At 36.5% G+C, this 19,238-nt stretch overlaps 2 protein-coding genes across 2 annotated transcripts in view; one reads left to right on the plus strand and one right to left on the minus strand.

The window, feature by feature from the left end:
* Window positions 1-6,555, plus strand: part of neo1a (neogenin 1a) — a 212,175-nt gene extending 205,620 nt beyond the window's left edge. Inside the window, exons 26-29 of the mRNA XM_067456682.1 lie at window positions 112-270; window positions 1,346-1,594; window positions 2,856-2,980; window positions 6,073-6,555. Coding sequence (XP_067312783.1) covers window positions 112-270; window positions 1,346-1,594; window positions 2,856-2,980; window positions 6,073-6,156 — 617 coding nt within the window. The 3' untranslated portion in view covers window positions 6,157-6,555. The remainder of the gene's footprint in view (window positions 1-111; window positions 271-1,345; window positions 1,595-2,855; window positions 2,981-6,072) is intronic.
* A 5,797-nt stretch (window positions 6,556-12,352) lies between these two features.
* On the minus strand, window positions 12,353-18,554 carry rps17 (ribosomal protein S17). Its single transcript, XM_067456619.1, has 5 exons — window positions 18,424-18,554; window positions 17,027-17,178; window positions 15,413-15,518; window positions 12,655-12,720; window positions 12,353-12,468 (listed from the first exon to the last, which is right to left on the minus strand). Exons 1-5 carry the CDS (start codon window positions 18,424-18,426, stop codon window positions 12,391-12,393), a joined length of 405 nt encoding a protein of 134 aa, XP_067312720.1. The 5' UTR covers window positions 18,427-18,554; the 3' UTR covers window positions 12,353-12,390.
* Window positions 18,555-19,238: the final 684 nt, after the last annotated feature.

Consider the following 19,238-nt stretch of genomic DNA (forward strand, 5'->3'; position numbering starts at 1 on the left):
GTTCTTTGTTTGCATGAGCAGATGTTATAGATGCACCATGCTCGCCATAATCTCATAGCCTTGTGTGCGAGGTCTAAACCGTGCCGCTTTATTATGTGTGTCCATTCGCAGCTGTGATTAGTGCTCACCCCATCCATTCCCTCGATAACCATCACCATCATTATCACTTGGGCAGCCTGGCCTCACCGACACGCAGCTATCTCCACCACCAGAGCAGCACGCGGTCCATCGCCACCCCCATCTCTCATCTAGACAGGGCAGAGTCCGAAGGTGAGAGTGCATTACTGGGGCTATGTGAAGGCCTCGATCACCCCTGGACACAAATGTGTTAGTAAATGTTCTTAAAATGAGTGTACACTAGGTTGGTGAGCAAGGGTTTGTATTGAAACTTTCCATATGGAAAGGCCTCTTTTCAGTTCTTGTTTCACTCAGAAGTACACATCATATAAGTTAAATTGGTTGACTTCAACACGGAGAGGCCTGTTTAAAGGGATAGTTCACCCAAAAATGAAAAAAAATGATGTTTATCTGCTTAATCCCAGTGCATCCAAGATGTGTGTTTGTTTCTTCAGTAGAACACAAATGAAGATTTTTAAATCCAACCGTTGCCATATAATGCATGTCAATGTTTTTTTCTTTCTATGAGACCCACTATGAGAGTAAAAAACACATACATACAAATCCATATTAAACCCTGTGGCTTGTGATGATACATTGATGTCTTAAAACATGAAACGATCGGTTTCTGCGAGAAACCGAACAGTATTTATGGTTTTTTTTTTACCTCATAGCAGGCCAATCTCATCTAGTATTCCCAACCCCATTACTTCCGCCGGAGAAGGTCAAAATCCGGTGTGATCATAGATATGTGTACATAGATTCCTGCGCAGATGGTTCGGATCGGTCGAATGAGGAATCTATGTACACATATCTATGATCGAGTCGGATTTTGACCTTTTCCGGCAGAAGTACTGACAGATGGGTACACTAGATGAGATTCGCCTGCTATGAGGTAAAAAAAACCAACATAAATACTGTTCAGTTTCTCGCAGATCGTTTCGTGTTTTAAGACATCAATGCATCATCACAAGCTGCAGGGTTGTTGTATGTGTTTTTTACTCTCATAGTGGCTCTCATAGAAAAAAAAACCCATTGACATGCATTATACGGCAACGGTTGAGTTAAAAATCTTAATTTGTGTTCTACTGAAAAAACAAACACGCCTACATATTGGATGCCGTGGGGGTAAGCAGATAAACATCACATTTTCATTTTTGGGTGAACTATCCCTTTAAGGTTGCATATATACCAGTATGTGCTGACCCAGGTGCTGTTGTAATTACAGAGTCTGTAAGGAACACCCCTAGTGCCGACCTGCTCCCTCCATCTGGGCAGCCTTCCTGTACCACTGACCTTTCAGAGACGGACATTAGCTACCACAGCTCGGTCACTGAGGAGGAGCCAGTGTTTGCTACGCCCACAGCACACGTTCGCCCCACACACCCACTCAAGAGTTTTGCAGTGCCTGCCATCCCAGCTTATCCCATGTATGAGTCCGCAGCATTGCCTAGCACTCCACTGCTGTCTCAGACAGGTAAGTTCCCCTTTACACCAGAAATGTACATCTGTCCTGGGCGATCCAATCTGCAGTGTCTAAAGTAATGCCATTTAACATATAAAAGATGTTTAGCATAGTCAGGTACATTAATGGAAATTACAATTATTAGTAATGTAATTGGCTTATTTAATGTCTTTGAGCTAAAACAATTATTGCCTACCAAGATTTGCCATATTCCAAGCTATAAAATGAGAATATAATAGGGCCTAGAATAGAGCCTTGTGGGACGCCACAGTTTAGAGTTGATGAATATGAAGTTAAATGCTGATGGAAAAGCTTCTTCTTCCTGGCAGTCAAAGCAACATTATGTTGTGAAAGTGTGGACTCAGAGGAAGACCGTGAGAGTTTAGGGTGCCATTTGACAGGGGGCCTGTCTTATTCTTGAACGAATCAGCCGTTTGAATAAATCGTTTGAATAAATGACTCAATGTCTCGCTCATTAAGAGTCACCTGCCTCCACCTAGTGGTGGTTTAGTTTCATGTTTAAACCTTCTTTCCAACTTTTTTTATTTGTATATTCAAAAAATATTCTTTTTAAAATCTCATAACATTTAATGCGGTGGTAAATATATATATATTTTTTATTGGTAACAGCCCTATAGTGTCTTTTTTCTAATGTCTAATTTCATTTATTGATCAAATTTAAAAATCTAAAATGAAAGCTGAAGCATAGCCTATATTTAATAAGATTAGGGGAGAAATGCCCTTTATATAAGGTGAAAATATCACAAATATGCAGATTTAAAATATTTTAAAGCTCATTGAGAACTGGTAAAAAAATATTGCTTCAGAATAAATTATATTTATAAAATAAATAAAAGCAATTTTTTTTACTCAGAGAAGGGAATGATAGATTTACTTGAAGGACAAGCACGTGAATGGGCTTAATGTGGAGCCCTGTAGAAAAAGAAAGAATCCCAGTACCTTGTACAGTTGTCAGTACCAATTGTTGTCTCCAAATGAGGCTAAACAGACTGTATACAGTGCGAATATAATATGACCTAGAATAGAACCTTGTGAGATGCCACAGTTTAGAGTTGATGAATGTGAAGTCAAATACTGACTGAAAATGTTCTGCCTTTTAAAATGAAAACTAATTTATGCCAGTACCAATAGCTGTCACACTCCAAATGCTCTCAGAAGAGCTTAATGATTTGTGCATCTTTATGAAGAATAGTACAAAGTTTTTATGGTTGAAAAGGAGAAAGACAAACGCTAACTTGTGTGATTGTTTCAGGCCCTCACTCAGTTAAAACTGCCTCTATCGGGACGCTGGGAAGGACGAGAACTCCTATGCCTGTCATAGTTCCAAGTGCACCGGATGTCTCGGAAGGCAGCAGACTTCATGAAGATGCAGGGAGCGTGAGTATTCTTGTTCCTACTGTATAATGCTCTGTACTTCAGAGAGGTTAGAAAACATCAGGGATATATCATTCAGACTTCCATGTCTCTTTACATTTCTACAACAAAACCATGTACATTTGAGTTATTTATTTTACTTTTGAACTTTTTTGCTGTAATATGCTTGTGTTGTAATTATTTCTGGTCAACTTTAGGAGATTTAACTATATTAAATATAGGTATCTATACAGAGGAAATAAAATGCATCTAAAAGATTAGCAATAAAGAAAATGCTCTAAAAAATTGTTTTATCCAATTTATTATGATAGGGTTAGTAGAAATGACTTGCATGCTACATTTGGCATTGCATTTACATTAGGGATGCACCGATATGAACATTTTGACTGATGATTCTTTATATTGGAAAGCTGATAACCGATATATTGGTCGATAAATCTAAATCCAGATTTGTATATAATTTTGAGAGGCTGATTACAAAAGCAAAGGTCTAACCATTTAAAAGTCATATCCCAAGCAAACAAGTATTATGTTCTTATTATAATTTTATGTAGCCTATATAATAGACTTGCGCTGGACATGTTGCACTGAACTATATTTTTCTTTTTGATCATATTTAAAATCAATTTGAAACCACCACGTAGCTTTAATATATATATATATATATATATATATATATATATATATATATATATATATATATATATATATATATCTGCCGATAACCATAACATTAAAAGTGACCATATGTCTGCCGATAACGATAACATTAAAAGTGACCATATGTCTGCCGATAACGATAACATTAAAAGTGACCATATGTCTGCCGATAACGATAACATTAAAAGTGACCATATGTCTGCCGATAACGATAACATTAAAAGTGACCATATGTCTGCCGATAACGATAACATTAAAAGTGACCATATATCTGCCGATAACGATAACATTAAAAGTGACCATATGTCTGCCGATAACATTAAAAGTGACCATATGTCTGCCGATAACATTAAAAGTGACCATATATCTGCCGATAACGATAACATTAAAAGTGACCATATATCTGCCGATAACATTAAAAGTGACCATATATCTGCCGATAACGATAACATTAAAAGTGACCATATATCTGCCGATAACGATAACATTAAAAGTGACCATATATCTGCCGATAACATTAAAAGTGACCATATATCTGCCGATAACGATAACATTAAAAGTGACCATATATCTGCCGATAACGATAACATTAAAAGTGACCATATATCTGCCGATAACATTAAAAGTGACCATATATCTGCCGATAACGATAACATTAAAAGTGACCATATATCTGCCGATAACGATAACATTAAAAGTGACCATATATCTGCCGATAACATTAAAAGTGACCATATATCTGCCGATAACGATAACATTAAAAGTGACCATATATCTGCCGATAACGATAACATTAAAAGTGACCATATATCTGCCGATAACATTAAAAGTGACCATATATCTGCCGATAACGATAACATTAAAAGTGACCATATGTCTGCCGATAACATTAAAAGTGACCATATATCTGCCGATAACGATAACATTAAGTGACCATATATCTGCCGATAGCGATAACATTAAAAGTGACCATATATCTGCCGATAACGATAACATTAAAAGTGACCATATATCTGCCGATAACGATAACATTAAAAGTGACCATATATCTGCCGATAACGATAACATTAAAAGTGACCATATGTCTGCCGATAACGATAACATTAAAAGTGACCATGTATCTGCCGATAACGATAACATTAAAAGTGACCATGTATCTGCCGATAACGATAACATTAAAAGTGACCATGTATCTGCCGATAACGATAACATTAAAAGTGACCATATATCTGCCGATAACGATAACATTAAAAGTGACCATATGTCTGCCGATAACGATAACATTAAAAGTGACCATATATCTGCCGATAACGATAACATTAAAAGTGACCATATATCTGCCGATTACATTAAAAGTGACCATGTATCTGCCGATAACGATAACATTAAAAGTGACCATGTATCTGCCGATAACGATAACATTAAAAGTGACCATATATCTGCCGATAACGATAACATTAAAAGTGACCATATATCTGCCGATAACGATAACATTAAAAGTGACCATATATCTGCCGATAACGATAACATTAAAAGTGACCATATATCTGCCGATAACGATAACATTAAAAGTGACCATGTATCTGCCGATAACGATAACATTAAAAGTGACCATATATCTGCCGATAACGATAACATTAAAAGTGACCATATATCTGCCGATAACGATAACATTAAAAGTGACCATATATCTGCCGATAACGATAACATTAAAAGTGACCATATATCTGCCGATAACGATAACATTAAAAGTGACCATATGTCTGCCGATAACGATAACATTAAAAGTGACCCTATGTCTGCCGATAAGGATAACATTAAAAGTGACCATATGTCTGCCGATAACGATAACATTAAAAGTGACCATATGTCTGCCGATAACGATAACATTACGACCAAGTGATAATGATAACATATGGTGGTAGGCCGATATATTGTGCATCCCTAGTGTACATATGTAACGGTTACACAGATACGCCATTCATCATTATGCATCAAACCCTATGACCTAGGAGTCTCTTTGAAATATAAAAAATGTCATATACTACATTACATACTATACTGTTTTATAGATACTGTTGCATATTGAATTATATATATATGTAAGACAAGATAATGATATCATTTTAACATGTGTTTTCTTTTCTCTCAAACCTTTACCCGCTTTCCCCTTTTAACGGCTGTATTTATTGTCTGCTCATTACAATTAATTTTGGAATTTTTGCTTGTTTAAACGAATTAAACCTGCTGAATGGATCTCGTTTATCCTCCATAATGCACCCTACTACCGTACCCCTTCATCCCTTACCACGCATGTGACTGTGCTGTTTGATTTCCTGCTTTTCTTCTGCAGTACCATTGACCATCCCCTAAAAACCCAATCCCCAGCTCACCCCAACCCCACCCCCCGCAGTAACCTTCTTCATCTCCTTCAGAATTACGAGACGGACGAGTTGACGGAGGAAATGGCCCATCTGGAGGGCTTAATGAAGGACCTAAACGCCATCACGACCGCCTGAGCACAATCCTCACAATAACACTAGACCTCACCCGCCACGGGGAGGACGGACAGCACGGAGGAGTTCTCAATCATTCGTTAAACAGAGAGAGAAAGAGAAAAACTATAACCTTTGGGATCCCTTGCTTACTCTCAGGAAGGAGAAACCCATCAAACGAAGACAGTGGACATTCGGAGAAAGGACACGTGGTTACTTCGAGACGATTGCGATTTTTCTCTCAGCATCCTAAATGTTTCGTTTTATTTTAGTGGAGACCCTTTGAAAAGACACCATTTTATTATCCTACGAAAAAAGGAAAGCTACAATATGCTGGTGTACGTGTTGGTGCTCGTAAGGCACAATTTACAGTGTTTCATTTGTGTCTTTTTTTGCTATGTTTTTGTATCTATATATCTATATATATATAACTATATATATATATATATATATATATATATATATATATATATATATATATATATATATATATATATATATATATATATATATTGCCCCCGTTCCAGTGAGGTGAACGTCGGACATCGTCCTTTTTATTTCTGCAAGGCATTTTGTATTAAGCATTTTGATTGACGTCTCTTTCTCTTTTGTATGTCATATAATGTGCCATGTCTTATTATTTTCTTAAACATGTTTTGTATTGTTTTATATGCATATACACTTATCAGTTTGTATATATGTTTAAAATGGACTTGTGTTGTCAGCACAGCAACGTTTCTGACCTCTCGTGACAGTTTCCGTTAAGTCAGAGACGCGTTGCTTTTTCAGTTTTGCAGTCCCCCTTCAACATTTTGCCTGTTTTAAATGGGAGTTCCCTTCAGATATGCCTTATTAAATTTGTGTGGAATGGCAGAAATCAGTACAGCTGGAAAAATGTTTATCACACAACACTGTGATATTTATTCTGTAATGCCGAACTGTTAACCGTAGACCTCCGTCACACATGCTGGACTTGGTGCTGATCCTCCAAACTTCAGGTTCTACACATTTAACTGATAAATGAATGAATTTGGTACATTGGAAAGTGCTTTGTATGGTTTATCTCCTCTTGCTGCATTGGTCTGAATCCTTTTATCAGAGCTTACGCAAACGTAATGAATGAACGACATTCACTGTGAGATTTTACAGGCCACATTCTTGGCACTCAATGCAACTTTTATGCAGAACTCCCAGTGATCATCTTTAATTTTACATTATATTTCTTGTATTCGTTTCATATGAAGTACTTGTATAAAATCTCAATGTGCGAGGCAAAAACCCCAACTGTTCCTACCCTGCTGGATATGGTTTTGTTCTGTACTTTTACCCAAAGAAAATAAGAAACAGCAATCATCATTTTTGTTTCGTCTCCTCAAACATTTTCTTGAATGTCATTCTGGCTGTAAGAAATTCTGGGTAACTATAGGAACATGTTAAAAAGCTTGGTAAAAACAATACAACCTATTTGGGATAACCGATCAAGTTGTAGACAGTCAAAACTTTATTGCACTTTTTCAACAATTTCAAGAAAAAAACCTTTTTACATATCCTGTGTTTTGAATATAAAGCTCTATTTGTGTAACGTAGTGTCATAGTTTAGCATAGGCAGCTGGTCTTATTTGTTTTGCCTCTGAAATAATATTTGAGCGGCAGGTTTTACTGTGTTGCATATGCAGAATTCTGTTGTTGCTTATTTCTGTACAGATCTTCTCGCTGTCTCTAGAAATACTCTGTGGCTTTTTAAAAAAATATCCTGAAAACACTGCTTTTGTCTGTTTATTTACATACACCCCCCCCCCCTTACCTTCATTTCACAGTATTTCCACACCATTTAAAATATCTCTAATATATGATTACTGAATGAGAAGTTAGCTAATGCGAACAAACATTCATCTAAAAGGGTCCTATAATGCAACTTTTTACAAGATGTAAAATAAGTCTCTGATGTCTCCAGAGTGTGTATGTGAAGTTTTAGCTCAAAATACACCACAGATCATATTTATAGCATGTTAAAATTGTCACTTTTTGAGGGTGAGCAAAAATGCACCGTTTGTGTGTCCCTTTAAATGGAAATGAGCTGCTACTCCCTGCCTCCTTTCTAGAAGGGGGCGGAGCTTCAAGAGCTCATGTTAACAGCTCTGATTACCTCAGGCAGAAAAAAAATCTGAAACTGTTCAGTCTTTTATGTTCAAACTGGAGTCAGACAATGATGGAGAGACTCAAGAAGAAGAGACAACATGTAGAATGAGACGGGACATTTCTGAATGGATAGTTGATGAATTTGAGTTATCACTCGTCAAGTCATTGATTAGCATATTCTGTCATGATAATCTGTATAAATCGCTTATGTGGGAACTGATGTAAGACGCACAGAATATCTGCTGATGAAGAGAGTTTAGTTTAGAGTTTAGTTACGGTTATAACTCATGTTGCCGTCATGCTTTTATGACATGCTATAGCATTTGTGTTTGTATTGAATTGAAATAAATGTGAAAAGACGGATGACGGCTTGAGCAACTCCAACATGTGCTCGACTACAACAACTCTTCCTCTTCTCAACATGGCCTTTGTCACTTGTTGCCGGGGGCGGGGTTTATGTAAATTGTAGGGTTAGTGATGTCACTAACCCATGAGGAAGCTAATTGTAGTCCCTACCAGCCGATTGTTGTAGTCCTTAAAGTGATTTCTGTGAAAGAAAATATCTCGCTTTGCGTTGATCTATGAGCATGTTCTTGCCTTTGTTTATGCTCAAACAGCAACATTACACACTAACCAAAGTTAGAAAAGTCAAATCAATCAAGGACCCCTTTAAATTAAAACTGTGTAACGTTAGTCGACCCAGGATGAGCTAAAGGACTGTGAGGCGTTGGGGGTGTTGATGGACTCGTTATGAATCAGATCTGGATGTAGTTTTTGACAAAACAGCTTTTCGCTCAAAATGTTGCTTTTTTTTTAAAGTGAACATGCCCACTTTTAGTGTTGATTAAAAAAATGCACGAAGCTAGAATTAAATGGTTGTTTTTGGTTTAACCGTTTAGCTTTTTTTATATTGTGTTCAGATATTCATAGAACTAAATATTGTGTAGGCCATGAAAGTTGTCAAAATTATGAGAAAAAAAAACTGGTGATGACTGGCAATTTTACATTAATCACATTATAAATGTGTATATATATATATATATATATATATATATATATATATATATATATATATATATATATATATATATATATATATATATATAAATATGTAGTTGCCATTGTTTTTGATAATTTTCAACATTTTAATGGCCCATGGCCCTCATAATGACCCTCTACTTTAAAGTCCACATGAAATCAAAATTGACCCTATTTACTTTTTTAGCACACATTACAGGTCTTAGGGTGAACAATTAATCCGTGCAAGTTAATACACACAAACAACAAAAAAAATAGTTTGTTGCGGTAATCTTTAATCGGTCTGAAAACGGCGCTCCTTCTCAGATGTCAGTTTGACGGCTTAGGTTTGAAAATGCTTCACCACTGCCCTCCAGCCATTCGTCTGCTATGAGTGAGAGATGGAGAGGAGGAGCTGAAGTCAAACCCTAACTCTCTATTCAATATTCCCTTTCACTTGGAAATACGTCACACTGAAGAAAACTCACTCGCTACTTCCAGTTCACTGGGACTTTAGAATCAAACTTTTTTTTTGTGTTCCTTTCCAAATATGGGCAAGTAAAAAAACACTGGGTCCACATTTCATTCAGTAACATGTTTTGATTTTTATGGTGTTTAATGTTGACGATCAAGTTTTTACAGTAGATAAAATATGGACGTAGTGTCTGACGTCACCCGTAGGTTTCTGAAGAGCATTTTTGAAGCCTAAAGTGGGCCGTCACCATCTTGGCTGCACACCACTCCCGGATAACTAAAAATGGGCAAAGAGGCGGGACATGGGTGGAGCTGAGGTGCTGAAACCACGCCCACCTCACTCCGCCATTGTGACAATCCACCTGTCATTCACCTATGCACAACTCTTAAGGCTTTATATAATGTAAACGGCAGTGTTGTAGTCAAGACCAGCTCATTCGAGTCCAATTTGAGTCTGAGTTCAAAAAGGGTCGAGTGCGAGTCGAGACTGAGACCAGAGAGCCGGCGCATTCATAGATATATTTACATAGTTTTGCGATTCAACCGAGATTTTGACCTTCGACAGAAGTAATGGCGCTGGGTAATACTAGATGAGATTCGTCTGAAATTAGGTTAAAAAATAACACTGTTGTGTGTTTCTTGCAGAAACCGATCGTTTCGTGTTTTAAGACATCAGTGTCGCACCGAGTCACAGGGTTTAATATGGATTCGTATGTCTGTGTGTTTTGTGCCATAGGGAGAGAGCGGGCGGCCTTCTGTTAGACATTTTCGGGGGGGATGCTCATTGTATCATTAATTAAACAAGGTTTGGATTTCTCTGTGACACTTTTGTCCTACTTTGTAATCAGTAATATATTAAAATAACGGTTTAAACAAATATTGTAGCAGCAATATGGGAAAATGCAATCACTATAGCTTAGGCGAACGTCAGGTGGACACGAGCACGGGCCTAAAAAGTCACTTGACGGCTTCTACAACGAATGAACTACTAAGCATTAGCTGTCAAAATGCTAAGATTTTATACAGAAATTAATAGTAGCCTACTTAATCTTTGTGCTTTCATTCCACATGTCGATGAAAATTGAATTTAAACATCGCAGAATGTTTTTATTTTTATTTTATAGTCTTACTTCATATGATCTCTGTCTGTAGCTCTTATATGCAAACTGAGTAAGAGATGACGTAGCAGACAGTTCCACACATAGTTAAGAGCTAGAGGATCGCTCCACATGATCCTTCCTGACCCGAGTCCTGCTACCTTTGCGTTAGTCATGTGCAGTTGTGCTTAAGAAAATCACACATCATTGGACGTCAAACATCAATATAAAGACATATTAACATAATTATAATCTTGAATTATAATATATTTTGAATGGGACTCGGAAGTAAGTCTGAGTCCTAATATGTTCGAGTCAATTTCAAGTCCAAATGCACAAGACCATTAAAACATGGAATACAAATCATTGGTAAATATATTACACATACAAAATTCACCCCCTCAGTTGTCATGATGAATGGCAAAATAAGCTATATAGACTTAAATCACTTTTGGTATCAGACTGTGAATATTTTTAGGTAGCACTTTTTTTAATGAGCAGGTCATTAGTTACTGTATTTGTTAATCTTTATTAAAATTAGTTAATAAAAATACGGCTGTTCATGGTTCGCTCACAGTGTATTAACTAATGTTATAAAGATTTGAAGAATTAGTAAATGTTGAAATTAATAAAGATAAAAGCTTTATAGGTGCAGTTCATTATTAGCTCATGTTAACTAATGAACCTTATTGTAAAGCGTTACCCATTTTTCTGCTGTAAAGTTGGGCATTTTAACATGGGGGAGATACAGACGGACTCTCTTCTGGAGCCTGTCTCTAGTGGCCAGTTGAGGAACTGTAGTTTAAGTCACTTGTGTTGGATGGCGGGAGGTTGCCGCTTGGCATTCAACATATGAAAAAAGCATAACTGGCAAATCTTACAAAACCCACTCCTCAGAAGGCCTTTATTAACCCCCAGAACCGTGTGGATTACTTTATATTGGATGGATGCACTTTTTAGCTTCAAACTCAACGGACCCCATCACTGACATTATAAAGCTTGAAAGCGAAAACATATGATGTATTCACCAGAATGTCACAGTGTAAAAAAAAAAGTCTGTAAAAATAAGGCACAATGTACTGTATTAATATATTAAGGATTTTTCCGTATTGCTTTTTTTTTTACAGATGTTTTACCTGTATTTTAAATTACACATTGCATTAGTTTGTTTTAACAGAAATGTCTGTAAAATTATTGGATAATGTACTGGCAGAAAATTACAAGTACATTTTCCGTTTTTATTTTTTACAGTGTACACCTAGGATGGCTTGAGTGAGTAAATCATGGGCTAGTTTTCCATTTTAAATAAACTACTTTAAACAGCCTAAGACTGTGCTGTTGCTATTTACATTTCAAAACTCTTTAGTAAAATCTTTAGTTTGAATAACTTGCTTGACCAGGGATGCATATTGTATAACAGGCCAGATCTACAGTGTGAAGTCAGGAGGATGAAGATATCGAGAATTCATCAAATGACTCCAAACACAAGGATGTTATTTTCTGCGGTCTTTATTGACATGATAAATGACATCTAGACTCCTCTGGGTGTTTTGAAGTTCATGCCGATAGTTGGCTGCGTGACCTGGAGGTTGGGGAGGTTCCCAAAGTCCTGTATTGAGAGAAAGAAAGGGTTAATGTAGGTTCAGGTCTGTATCCGAACACCACAAAACCAGTTCTGACCATTCACATCAACAGCTCGTCAGCTGTTCCATCTCCATTAATTCACTGAGAACAGCTCCCTTTAACCATACAGCACATATTTGCAGCTCATCTACACAAATTAAAATCAACTTACGAAAGTCTTCAGCATTTCCTTCGTATCTGGATCGACCTCAATAATCTCCTGATCCAATGCGGAGACCTGGCAAAGAGAAGCACATGACATGAGGGACTCACACAGCTCTAGTGATGGCCAACATACTCCAGGGTCAAAGCTGATCGGGACTTTTGGTACCGATTTTTTTGGCTGTCATACATTTTTATGAAAAAAAAAAAATATGAAAAAAAGTGGAGTGAACGTCTTTCAATGAGTTTTGGAACATCAGATTGGTGTAAAAGAATACACTGAATTCCTCAAAGAGCTTTTGTCTTCCTCTAAACCGTTAACCCTTTATTGGCTCCTGTAGTAATCATGCAACAAACAACAATACTACATGAGCCAATAAAGGGTTAACAGTTAAGAGGAAGACAAAAGTTCTTTGAAGAAAAACCTGAGGAAGTCAGTGGATTCTTTTACAATAATCTGATATTCCAAAACTCCATTGCAAGTTGAAAGAAATTAACTTTTTTTTTTAACAAAACAAACAAAAAAAGACCGCATGCCTTTGGATTCTGTGTCTCCTATCTGAACCTGATGATTATGCATTAGATCTGATTCAAAGTAACTCTACAATGATTCTGAACCGACAACTAAATGTAATTTTCTAGAGGTTCTGACAAAATGCTAATTGCTGTCGTCTACCTAAACAAATTAACATTTAGGTTGAGTGTGATTCAATGAGTAACTCAAAGACTCATTTCATTACTGGATGAATCAGTGTTTCCGAACAAATCTCTTGAGTGAATGATTCAATGACATTTTTAACAGTCACACGTCTCCACCTACTGGTGCAATGACAATTTGGAGAGCCAAGTTACTCTCAAAAGGTGACTTCCTCTATTTGCGTCGCTACTGTAGCCGAACTATAACCTCTTATTCCAGTTCTGAACTATAGTATGATCATTTATGAAGCGGTTTCATATCTATACATGACAATGACCCTCTCTCTGGGTCAGAACACAGATCTAAATGTTCACCATGATCATACTCGTCAAAGGTTTAATAGACAGAGACGAATCGCGGTCATTTAGGGATAAGATCACGTGGGCGTTTGAATCGAGATTGCCATCTTTTATGTCCAGTTGATTAAAATTATATCTGGATTAGAATGGTCTGGATTTGGAAATCAATCTTTTGTGCTAGTTTTTCAAAGCACAATTGGATTGGAGCACCCCGATCCAAACACACTTTTTAGAAGACCAAATCTGGATAACTAGTTCTCTACAGAGCCCCTAAAAGGCGTTTCTCACAAGTCATTTTTTTAAAGCAGTTTCAAATGCCTGCGTTATAATAAATCTAATTGTTTTTAAATGTATATTTTACATTTATAAATGTAAATTCTCAAATAGTAAACTTAATTTTGTAGTATTCTTAACAAGAGAAAACATTTATTTACAATTTCACTCTTGCTTAAAAAAAGCTCTCAGAACATGTACGGTTTGCAAACCGTCCACTGCAATCAATGCAAAATTATTTATTTGTGTAATGCCCTCTTTCCTTTTCTTCTATTTGCTATTTGGTTCTACTTTGAGCTGTGGTATTGCTTATTCATGTTAGTTTTTCTTCTATTGATGTTATTCGCAATTATGTTCTAACTTTGTTGTGCTGTAGCGCAAACTGAATGTTCAAATAAAGCATAAAAAAAAGAGCAGCCCCTAAAGGGACATGACAAAATATGAGATGGGGAAAAAAATACGTTCTCTTATGATTGTGCTAATGTAGTTTACAGTGATAAAATCACTTTAAAATAATCCTCAAACAGCTTTAAATGAACAGAAATATTATATGGCGCCAAATCTCTTCACTGTAGGCCGAAAGGCTTCGGTAACCTAGCTTCTAATTTATTACTTTAACAATTAAACTAATCCAGCGCAAAACAAAAATATGAACGTGTACATCACAGGATATAACTTTTGTATTTGACCAGTTTTATTAAATTTGTGTCACTGAAATCTGCCCTTCAACTGGGATCAGGGTCATCCTGCTTTTTGTACTAAATGTATCCCAATTTTACTAAAAGTTTTGAACAAACCAAACTGATGATTTGATCCAGATCAACACCAAAATTGGATTTTATGATGTAATCTGATTCCAGAATCTTTAAGACCAATCCGATCAGTGGCCTGTTGCACAAAGCTGGTTTCAGTGGTTACCCAGGTGAGTTCGAGATTAGTTTGATCAAACTCAGTTTTTTCGGGCTCAAGGTGGGTTGTTTTTATCAGGTGTTCATCATCATGGTAACTTACACCACACGGCTAACCTGCTCTGGAGCCGCTTTAATCTGGGTTAGAGATTGCAAACCCAAACTGGACCAATCAGCTGCAAGTAAAGATGCAATAAAGCCACACCCCCTGTATCTCATTCCGAAGTAAAGCAGTTTATAATGAGAGAACTTTAGAAATAAAATTGGGCATCTTTTGGTGCTAATTATTTATTATAATTATATTATGAATTATAAATCACCTAATGTTCATATAAATATTATATTAATTGACAATTAGCTAAATAGTAATATAAATATAATACATGCATTCATAATTCTTTTAAACAACGTGTATTCATAAACTCTGGATTAAACCCTAGTTGACAAAGTTTATACCGAGCTTTGAGAAACAGTTGAACTTGATCAAAACTAGGTTGGATTTATCAACTCTAAACCTACTCAGCTAGCTTCATGCAACAGGCCTCAGATTACTTTTGAAGCATTGGCCCTTTAAGATGACGCGTCACTGACCTCTGGGACGTAGTTATCCCGTCTCTCTCGCTCCTCCTCCTGCAGTTTGATGGAGATGCCCCTGACAGGACCTCTCTGGATGCGCTTCATCAGATGGGTCACATACCTGGAGACACACATTAGCCTTTAGATCAGTTCTCCCTCCTAAGGTTTGCCCTGCTGGAATTACCTCTCCATACAAGATAATGTCTATTTTAGCAACACACCCATTATATCGAATCTTGCTAAAATAGAAATTGAGAAATCCACACAACACCAGTCAAAAGTTTAGAAAATACTATTTTTGAGCTTCTCATCAAGCCTGCATTAATTTGACAGCTAGAAAACAGTAATATGAAATATTTGTACACTTTAAACTAATGGTTTTCTGTTTTAATATACTTTAAAGCTACACTGTGATATTTTCCCCCATCTAGCAATTAAAAGGTATATGACCCTATTCCAATTTCATTTTAACTCCTACGGTGGCCGATTTTGTCCAAGATTAACATGGCAATCCCTCTCTTTGCATTCGACACGGTGCCATCGAGTGTTAAAACGCGAAAGGCGAAGCTTGAATTTATGGGTTTATTTGAGGAACGCGGAAGAGAAGGCAATGCTGGATAAAGTCGTAGTTTTGAAATTTTTGGACCCAAATGTATTTTGGATGCTTCAAGAGACTCTAATTAACCCACTGATGTCACATATGGACTACTGGGATGATGTTTTTATTCCCTTTCTGGACATGGACAGTATAATGTGCATTGACTTCATATGCTCTGGGACTAAAATATAAAATATCTTAAACTGTGTCTGAAGATGAACGGAGGTCTTGCGGATGTGGAACGACATTAGGGTGAGGAGTTAATGACATCAATTTAATTTTATGGTGAACAAACCCTTTAACATGGGGACGTGGGGGTAAAGTCATTTTACCTCAGAACGTCTGTAACATTCACGGCCAATTCGCACGGGATAAGACATCTCAGTAAAACTAGCAAAAGTGGGAGGAGTAACTCACTTTACACACCACAGTAACCTCCTTGTCGTCATGTGCGCATGACGTTCATGATATCATGCGAGCAAACATACGCATCAGTCTGAAATCCTATATAGCCTATACATGATTTATTAAAACAGAAAGGTCCAATCTAACGATTCTGATTGGATCGTGTTTGTAATAGACACTTTTTCCTAGAGCTAAAATTGTGCCTCAAGATCAAAAGCACAGAGTCTAAAAAGTGCTTTTGATCTTCAGGGCACAATTTTCTTTTTGCTTTAAATGAGATGCGGAAAATACTAGAGGTTTGCCAGCTTTCCCACCACCTGTACGCAACCGAATGTTTCAAGCGCCTCCATGCTCGCAAAACGCACTAACTTTTAAACAGGAAATGAAGGAATTTTATAAGTACATTTTTACAGCGGGTCTATTCGAACAGGATTAGTATTACCCAAGATCATTTTTCCAGAAGGTAAGTGGCACATTCGGACGGGACTAAAATCACAGAGAACCTCTGGTAATAATTACTTAACCCCATCTCCCAGTGTGAAACTAATCCAGTCCGAATAGGGCTTTAGACATTCACTATATCCCCATAAAGGGGGGGGCGTGTGTATCTGCGGGGCGTCACTCACCCGGCGATCTTGTTGCGCAGAGGTTTGCTGGGGATGATGGCGATCTCCTCACACACCCTCTTGTTGATGTGGAAGTCATTGCCCAGTCGGGTGTAGTACTTCTCTATGACGACCCGAGCCGCCTTCTTCACTGTCTTGGTCCTGACGCGACCCTGTCAACATCCACAAGGGTCAGTCAGATTTATCAATTTAAAGCAGCTTTACAGAAAAAGCTCATTATTAAAGGGATAGTGCACCAAATACTGAAGTGTTTCTGGACCCCATTTACTTCCATAGTATTGTTTTCCCCCCATGCTATGGAAGTCAATGGGGACCAAATGTTTGGATATATTACTAAGTAAATCACTTTTTAATTTTTTTATGTACTGTCCCTTTAATTTCACAGAAACTATGATTATTGGAAAAACACGATAGCTCAAATGTGCCAGCTTGTCACAAATGTTTAAATTGATCACAATAAATCAAATTAAATCCAACGTAACATTGTCTATCATGAGCCGATTTTAACGGCTGAAGTTGAGATGACGCTAATTTTACAACATCCTACATACCAAATGCATTTAAAATACTCAGTACATATGAACCACGAGAACACTAAAATCATTCTGGTACTGACACTAAAACTCTGAACTTTAATTTTCCCCCCTCACAGTAATTTTTATTTTGGGTGAACTATTCAAAACAAATACCTCCACCATCTACAATATTGTGAAACGATACATTTCAGTACACAACAAATACCGAGATGATCACAGCTATGTTTGCAATATACACCGCATCAACAAAACACATTAAAAATTTAAAAGGAATAGGTCACCTAAAACTTTAAATAATTTTTACTCATTATTTCTGGTCCCCACTGACTCCCATAGTATGGGGAAATACTATGGAAGTCAATAGGGACTAGCCGTTTGGTTACGGACATTCTTCAGAAATATCATCTTTTGTGTTCAGCAGAAGAAAGAAAAACTCCTACATGTTTGGAAAAACTTGGGTAAATTACCGAATTATATTTTTATTGGTTTACTCTGTCCCTTTAAGCTCACACACTAGTGAACACCAGCTATGATTTATACCCGCGTTTCCCCCTAAATACGCTCTCAGCTCGTCACATACATTTATATTATCACAATAAACAAATAAAATACATCATACTATTGTCTAACTGTCGCGAGCAGAAATTAATGTCCGAAATTCAGAGTTGAGAAGCGGAAGATGACGCGGAGTCCTTATTTTTCTAACATCCTACATAACAGCAAATGCAAAAAGTCAAAATACTTAATATATATGAATCATAACAATATTAACAATACATTCAGATGCTTTAAAAACGCAGTGAGAGTTGCTAAACAACTGGATTTGTACGGATTGACAGGAATTGACTGAAACATACACACCATGTTGACTCGGTCTAGAAGAAAAGGGTTAACGCAGGCCGGAGCGGAAGTTTATAACACTCTTCCGGAAGTCACATAAAAGTCCCTGGGTAAGCTACATCAGCTGCTGCAAAGTAACGGCAAAAAAATGGAGTTTATTAACAACCTAAACATATTATTTGACAAAATATAGATAGAATCTACAGAAAAACAAGTTACAACATAAACTCACTTATTGTTATATAAAAATTGTGTTAGCACATTACATGTTTTTTGTTAAGTTTTTGAAAGAATTTCTCTTCTGCTCATCCAGCCTGCATTGAAATAATGGTTTATAATGGTAATATACTTTAAAATATTATTTATTTCTGTGACCAAAGCTGTATTTTCAGCATCATTACTCCAATCTTCAGTGTCACATGATCCTTCAGAAATCATTATCAATGTTGGACTGATTCGTATTTTTATTTTTTATTATTTTTTAAATCTGTGATCACTTTTTATCAACTTAACACATCCTAGCTGAATAAAAGTATTATTTTCTTTAAAAAAAAAAAAAAAAAAAAATTGACCCCAAACTTCTGAATGGTAGGGTATATTGTTACAAAATAGTTCTATTAAAAAAAAAAAAAAAAAACTATTAAAAATATTTGTATTCATCGAAAAATTTCAAAAAAGTATCACAGGTCATAAAAAATATTAACCAGCACATCTGTTTCCAATACTGATAATAAATCATCATATCAGAATATGATTCCTTATGGATCATGGACACTGAAGACTGGAGTTATGATGCTGAAAATACAGCTTTGATTACATTTTAAAGTATATTAAAA

The sequence above is a fragment of the Pseudorasbora parva genome, chromosome 1 (assembly GCF_024679245.1).
Source record: "Pseudorasbora parva isolate DD20220531a chromosome 1, ASM2467924v1, whole genome shotgun sequence".
Taxonomy (NCBI): Eukaryota; Metazoa; Chordata; class Actinopteri; order Cypriniformes; family Gobionidae; genus Pseudorasbora; species Pseudorasbora parva.